Source organism: Colletotrichum tamarilloi, assembly GCF_030869305.1.
Source record: "Colletotrichum tamarilloi strain Tom-12 chromosome Unknown Scaffold_110.1, whole genome shotgun sequence".
In the NCBI taxonomy this organism is placed as follows: domain Eukaryota; kingdom Fungi; phylum Ascomycota; class Sordariomycetes; order Glomerellales; family Glomerellaceae; genus Colletotrichum; species Colletotrichum tamarilloi.
In genome coordinates, this window is record NW_026849493.1 from 100,735 (window position 1) to 108,574 (window position 7,840).

Genomic DNA, 7,840 nt, shown 5'->3' on the forward strand with positions numbered 1-7,840 from the left:
GAGAAGAAGAAAGGTGTAGAAGGAGGCGTCCTTCAAAAATGCTCAGACTCCGATGTCAAAGCGACACGGTGACAAGACAACCTAGAGGCTAGAGGGGTCTCCATGGTTGAGAAAGCCCGATATCGCACGCGGGGGGCCGGCATCGTCAGCTGCGTCTCAGAAGTCAAACTTGGTTCGTTTGTGTATCCGCACGAAGTATATTAACGGATGGATAGTCTTCGAGCTGAAGAACGTGTCGGTGACGCTAGCGAAAGGTGAATCACCCACATGGCGAGCGATGACTCGGGTGGTGGTGCTAGTCCGGTGGTCTGGCACATTATCAGAGAATCTGCAGGCCATCAACAGTATGTAGTCCGAGTCGCTAATCTCAAGCCTGATCGAAGCGTTCTCGCAAGATGAGTAGTTGCGGTGCGGGGCTTCGAACAAGCCCAGATTGGTTTGATTGCACCGCTTCCAGTCCGCCAGAATGTGCGAGACCGCGCGAAGCCAAAACGACACATGCAATCGGATGCAATCGGGAAAGGCTCACAGGCTGTCCTTGATCCTTCACCTTGCTGTTCCGTGAATATGCTGCGCCGCTGGGGAAAGGTCGGAAATCCTTCAGGTCCACCAAGAGATAAGACGGCACCGAAACCGGGCTACCTTGGTTGATAAGTTGATAGAAGAAAAGGCCATGACGGAAATGCGCCGTGGGTAATTGCAACACCTAAAAGCCGAGGGTTAAACGCCTGATAGAGGTAGCGCGTCTGACAAGCGTTGATGAAAGCAAAGCTGCGCGAATGAAGACGTTGAATCAGGTGTTGCATGAATCGCTGTTGGTGCGCAAGTTCAGTTGACGGTGAGGTGGGGATTCGAGATTGCTGGCTTGCCGATGGCTGCTTGCTATGGCGGAGACTGCTGTTACTCAGACAGAAGAAAATTCAAGTAGATGACGGATATCTCTTATCGTGGAGTCAGAGCCAGTAATTAGCTCTTTACCGTGGCGTTTTTAATCGTGGGCGGGAGAGGGTGAGAAGTGCAAGGCGGTCGTAGCATGATGGTGGGATTCGATGATCCCTCACATTGACGAGCCAACGAGCCATATGCCCCAGATTCTCTTGGGATGGGCGATATGTCGTCATTATCACCCCGATGGAGCAGAGAATCATCGAGCCAAGACATTGATGGAGCGTCCCATTCGCACGAGCATTGAGAGGGTGCCTTGGTTGCGTCTAGGTTTTGCCCATGTGGTTGTGGCAGCATTCGTCTGATGCGCAGGAGAGTTGAGCCTGAACTTCTGGTCTGAAGTGGGAGACCCGTGGACAGGAGTGAAGGTGGGCGGTGGGCGGGCTTGGAAAACCCGGTGCTGACTAAGGTTCTTTCCTTCACCTTACCTACCTTACCTTAGGTAGGTAGCATCCTTTCGGAGTCTGTCCCCAGTACCTCAGTGAATACGTACCTCGAGGGGTACCTGTACCTAGGTACCTTAGGCTGTCGCAATTGCACACTTCCGGAACACTTTGGGCGGGAACGAAATGAGCATGAAATGGACACCAATAACCAAAGGAAAGGAACGCTAGAAGGAGCATGCGTTGCTGCTCCGTTTGCTCTTGCCTTGTGGGAACGAACTTTGCATCCATGGAAAGAACCAAAATCTATCCGCACCTTACTGGCCAGTGGCCACGCAGACGAAGCCATTTGGAGAAGCTGCAAGCCAGGTTGGTTCTTCCTGTGTTTGAATGGCCGCACTTCTGATTGGCTTTCTCCTCTTATCTTTCGGCACAGTGGGGCTGAGGATGCTAGCGTCATCTTGGCAATGATAAGGCGAGGCAGGCACCAGTGGGACGGTCCATACCCTTGTCTGACCCTGCAGGGGGTCCCCCCATCCCTCTTTCCCTTTCCGTCTTCCAACGAACGACCGAAACGGGGCACCTGATAGACGACGACGACTCTCCTCACCTTCAATCTCTCACCATTGGCATCTCACACACTTAACACAGCTTCTCAAATCAAGCGCCAATGTTCGTCGTCGTCACCTTATTGTTCTCACCTCTATTTCATGTTCGGACTCAGTGTTTCGCTTCCGCATCATGCAACTAAGTAGCTGATCGCTCGTTACGAGTGACCTTCATAGCTTCTCCCATTTGCTTGTGGACATCTACCTTAATGATACAGAGATAATCAGAGTCCGTCTGCTGACTTGCAGCCTTATCAGCAACCAGCGCCATTCCTGATTCCTGCAGCACTCATCATACCCCTAACCATTCATATCCGAAATCTCCATTCGTCTCTCAAATCATGCCGCCCTAGACTAGTCGCTCCCATTGCATTCGCCAAGAAATACCGGCTAACACGGTATTTAGCATGAAGCGTCAAATCCCCTTCGTTTGTACAAAGTACTGATAAAGAACTACTCTCGTATGTACGTGTCACACGCGCGGCCTCTCAGTCTCAGACTCTTGGTGTCAAAGTCGTTTCCCTCTTCATGAGCCATCACTGGCGAGCTCGCAATCTCTCATTCATCTGACCCATTGGGCGCCAGGCTTCTAGGTGATCCGTCCCACTTGCTCCACATCGTGCACTTACATGAGAGTGAGGAACAAAATAGATGGTCGATCAAAAACTTTTAAACGTGATTTGGACATGTCTCATATCTGCCCTGGTCTGAAAAGATTTCATGCTTTGCAAAGGTTGCCGTTCATCGCCAAACGGCCGCACGGCAACTTTAGAGTTAGTAGATCAACTTTGTTCCTGCTCCTCCCGTCCCGTCCGCCTGGGTCTGTCCCGCTGACTTGCGTCTTTGCGGGCGCTCTCTCTCTCATTTTGACATCAAATGGCGCCCAAGCGCCCCCGATTATCCGTAGATAGTCTGTTCTTCAGATGGACGGGCGCTCACCCTTCGCGTGGCTGCGGGCGCAGCAACATTCACTCATACTTATATAAACGCCGGTTTCCAACCTTTCTACTTCAACTCACGGCCTTGGAAATTTCAGTCATTCACGTCGAAACCTACCAAGGGAGATGTCCTTAAGTCATACGCGAGCAATAAATTATACAACCAGTACGAAATCACAATAGCAACTCGAGAGACACGAAGAGCCTCATATTCAAACCCGACTCTACAACACACCTTAGCCACCAATCAGCACCCTGCCCTCGGCATATCCTCACCTGGCGAGAGAAAAGCCGTATCCAAGTTCTTAGATCTTCTTATGTCCGCCAACATGATAGGCCATGAGTGAAGTGCTCACCCAGTCAATGATTGCCTCGCAATATCACCACGACTAAACGATGGATACCACCTATATGCATCATAGCCATCAAACACAATAGACTGGGTTTAAGCTAGGTGCCTAGAACTGAAGCACTTTCCACAGGACTGCCAAACCCTAGATTGCCAGTAAACCTGGCCCCTGCACATTTGAGAACAAGCTGTTAAAGTTCCCATCAGGACGACACGATATGAGGATCCTGACTCTTGGGACTAGGTCGAAGATGAATTTTGACGAACGGTGCCATCAAGTAATTTCGATGCAGTCACTTGCAGGGTTGATTCTGATGACTTGTTGCAACAATCGATATAATGATACGTGTCAGGCTGGCGATCCATTGTCTTCTCTCGGGATGCTGTTCCTCATGACCCAATATTCTCATGGCTTGTTCCCTCTCCCTACATACAATAATTGACAAGAGTCTAATAAATCCAGCAATGATTCCACATTCGGAGAACCTGAATAACGCATATGCCTATAGAAATGCTGTAAATATGAGAGCTGTGGCCTACAGGTGACAGAAATGGGACCTAAAGCCACTAGAGTTCGGTCCCTGGGGCCCAAGGCCTCGAAGGGCATGATGTACGAGGCAACGAGTATCATCCCCATGCCAGACTAAGTACACGAAAGCAATCCACACTTAACCAATTTCCTATAATAAGTCCAGATTCTGCCGTGTGATGTAGTCGAAAAGTTCGAACACCGGCCCGCAGCATCTTGTCCCAACCAAAAGAGAACAAGTTCACCTGAACTATCTCACAATTTCTAATACCAGATAGAGGCTGTCTTCATACATCTATTGACTGGATCGTAGAAGTTTTATACGTTAGCTTGTTCCTAGGCCTTAAATCCCCCATGAGTGGTAAATGATGGATGGCATGCTTGCAACATAAGGTAGGGGGAGGAGTTCGCTGGGCTGTAAGCCCTGCTCAAAGCATCGTTGCTCTCATGCATGCCTTTCATAAACACTTTATCTCTTGCTCCGATGATGCGCCTGTATCCTAAGTGAGTTATATCAAGCTGTAAAAGATGATCATGAAGTCTTCATTCAGCCCAGCGGCATTTTACTAATGATCTTGGTTCCCAGTATGAATAGGAAATCAAGTTCCTCTCATCCAGGTTAACAATATTTCTATACCTGAAATCGTTGTGATACTCAAAACATGCCGTCACTGATGGAATTGGGCCTTGACTGAGATGTATACACAGTCATATGAAAGTCAGCTCAACCTGCCTGATGATTGTCTTGATGATAGAACGCTTTGTCATGACATCGAAACCAGTCCGAAGCTGACAGCTTCGCTATGATTTACCAAACTATCAACGGCGGGACATTGTCCTGCCCTTTCGTTCGCATACTTCACTCATAACAAACGTACACGATCACGCGTTGAGATATCATCGACTTGATAGGAGTCTTCCGGAACCCTGGCTACCATGTCTTTCCGCGAATACGAAACTCCAACAGGCATGGTGCAAATTTAGCGTAAGGTTAACGATGGCGACTTGACTTAGTTACTGATAGTCTATCGCTTACCCAGCGAGGCTGTTATCACTAATTTCATCAATTTTACTTCATGTAACTAATACAGCTCCGTAGTGCCTTTTGGTACAGCATCGAGTAAAAGGGTTGACCCTTGACCTTACGCTAAGACCTGATAACACCACCGGGCCTGCGACTTTCAATTTAGTCATCAATAGAACCCTTGATCTCGGGGTTTGCAATATACTGAAGGCCGTGTTGATAAGCTTTTGACACATGCCCCGACGACCGTGATTGACTCCAAGGCGAGTTGCCATAGTGTTGCCAATGTCGCCAAGAAATAGATCAGAAGTCAGCGGCTCGGAGCCTCGGACAACGAGGCTCTCATAAGGCGTATGTTTGTAGGGCGCATGAGCTTGCCGCGTCATAAAGGCCGCCACTTGCAACGTATAGTACGATGTTGTGTCGCTCCATCCAATAAAAGTTCAGATGACACACCGTAATTCTGGTGACTGAACGTTTCGACGTTCGGAAGAGCCCCGCTCTGGAGCGAACCGAAATGCTAAGTTAGTGGGGCTGTTCCGAATGGAGTCATGTTAGATGGAATAAAAGGTTCTCGTACTGATGTCTCATCAGGGAAAGTGAGATAGTTAAATTGAGACATAGTACTTGCTTCGTGCCGTAGAAAAGATAAAGGCGCTTTTCAGAACACATTCAAGAACATGGCCCATCCTTATCATAACATCAAAGACGTAAGCTACATCTTATTCCACAGGAAAGCATGCTAATCGCTTTCTGACTTAGTTCCAATCGTTTTGCAAAGCTCGCGCTGTTGCTTTGCACAAACATGTATCCGCTTTACCGGAGGGCAAATTCGAAGAGAACCCTTGGGAACTTGTGCGACTCATAGAGGACTTTGCCAACACCGAAAAGCTCCCCATGATATTCCGTGAAACCAAGATGAACCTGGCCCGAGTCGCTCTCGCAGATATGAGCCCAAAGCCAAAGCTGATGGTCGAGTTTGGAAGCTTCGTTGGCAATTCGGCGATAGCATGGGGCGCTATGCTGAGAGACTTTTATCCAGGCGACAATAGTGGCATTCGCGTTTACAGTTTCGAGCTCGACCCCGAATTAGCAGAGATTGCACGAGACGTTGTGAAACTAGCTGGTATGAGCGACATTGTCACTGTCCTTGACGGACCAGGCGCAGAGTCGTTGGAGACTCTTGTGAAGAACGGAGATCTTAAGACCGAAAGTGTTGATGCAGTCTTCTTCGACCACTGGGAAGACATCTACCTTCCAGATTTGAAGCTCTGTGAGGAACTTGGAGTTCTTCACAAGGGATCAGTTGTATTGGCAGACAATACTGACATTCCCGGTGCGCCTAAGTACCTCGAGTATGTGAGAGGCAACGTGGAGGAACTCGCTGGAACTATACGATATCAAAGCAAAACTCATCTCGTCCCGAACTCGAGTACCTCACACGGGCCAGTGAGTGATGTTAAGGAATCCTGATTGCTGCCATCTGCTGACTTAATCAATAGCGAGCCCTAGAGGTAACTATCGTCGTTTGATTGTCAATTGAGATTATTTCCATTGATTGCCATGCTTCAGGAATGTCATTGATGTTGACTTCAATAGAATGGATCATTGTAACATTCAAAGCGTTTTCTGCCCCAGGCGTGTTGGCCAGGATGGGGAATTTCCGTGCAAAGTCTTTGAATGAATGTTGTATTGAAATGTTTCAAACCGATAGTGTACTTCTTCGCAGGTTTATAGCAAGCTGTATGTGGCTCTCTGGATGGCAGCGATTATCTTTTCTAGCCACTCAGCAGCACCCTCGTCGTTACCATCTTCCAAGCATTCCACAACTCCGGGAAAGATGACTCCGTCATAGCCATACCACAGCCCTGGTGCAAAGATCTGCCAGGATGTTAGAACACGAACAACGGGGACCTCAGACTTAAACCTACAGCATGTCGATACCACTCCCGCCCAGGCAACCCAGCCCCTTTTGGCAAAAGAAACTGCCGCTCAAGATAGAGATAGGCCTTGTTGACTTCATTGTCAACTTGCATGTTTCCTGGAGCGACTCTGAGTGGCGATATCGCGTCTAATCGAGACGCGGCGTCTTTGAAATGCGTGACTGCGTTGCTCAGAGCATGAAAGCTGAGGACGTTATCATATTTGGCCTTGAGCTTCTCCAAGTGATGAGCGAGGGTCCTCGGATACTCCGCTGCCTCGAACGCAATATTACCCAAACCAGCAAGGCGAACCGTCAATAACCCCCAGAGTTGAGCCATCGCAAGGTGCTTCTTGAAGCCGATATCGCCAAAATTTTCGACCCAGTAGTAACTATCGTAGTTGGAATGATAAGGATAAACACCCTTTCCCTGCCGATTGAAGAGCAGGTCAACGGATGGAATGCCGAGATGATCGAAGAAGACCGTGTAATCACTTCCCGTACCCATTAGATCGAGGGTTGGGGTCACCTGCTCTGGGTTGGCTCGCTTTTGGTCGCTCAGCCAGTCATCATAGACTGTTCGATTCTCGTTGATCGGCGATTGGACCATGCGAGTAACATCACGAAGCACGCTTGCAAGAAGAGGACTACCTGTCGCGCCAAGGATCGTCCCACCATTGGTCGACTCGTCAACATTAAGGTCTGAGCAAAGATCAGCTCCTATCTTTCCCACAATCCAGACATTTCATAAGACTTACAGGCAACACAGTTCTTGCTTAGATCATCCTGGTGGTGTTCGCCCCATTCGGTAGAGCCGACCAGGCCGTATTCTTCGTTGTCCCAGTTTGCTAGTATTCTGCATGTCATGGGTAGTGAGGCATAACCCTTACCGGTTGAATCTTGGAACTATAACAATGCATTACTTACATCTTCCTGTAAGTCAACATACCCACTTCCTGGCACCCCCCTGTTTCTGGCACCCACAAAAACGCGAAAATCCACCACAACCCAATGCCCACCCCCAACCTCCTTTTATCACAACATTTTCAATTCGCGTCCAAATGGGCTCATCTTTTGCACATGTCTTCTTCTATATATAATGCCTCAATATACCGAAGATCAGCTTCGTCAGGCTCTCGAGGA

The 7,840-nt window shown here is 48.7% G+C and overlaps 2 protein-coding genes across 2 annotated transcripts; one reads left to right on the forward strand and one right to left on the reverse strand.

The window, feature by feature from the left end:
- Window positions 1-5,456: 5,456 nt before the first annotated feature.
- CTAM01_14013 (catechol O-methyltransferase) lies at window positions 5,457-6,288 on the forward strand (the record flags this gene model as incomplete). Its single annotated transcript, XM_060530014.1, has 3 exons — window positions 5,457-5,486; window positions 5,539-6,131; window positions 6,279-6,288. 3 exons carry the CDS (start codon window positions 5,457-5,459, stop codon window positions 6,286-6,288), a joined length of 633 nt encoding a protein of 210 aa, XP_060375441.1.
- A 219-nt stretch (window positions 6,289-6,507) lies between these two features.
- CTAM01_14014 (uncharacterized protein) lies at window positions 6,508-7,564 on the reverse strand (the record flags this gene model as incomplete). Its single annotated transcript, XM_060530015.1, has 3 exons — window positions 6,508-6,657; window positions 6,708-7,399; window positions 7,456-7,564. 3 exons carry the CDS (start codon window positions 7,562-7,564, stop codon window positions 6,508-6,510), a joined length of 951 nt encoding a protein of 316 aa, XP_060375442.1.
- Between the last annotated feature and the right edge of the window lie 276 nt (window positions 7,565-7,840).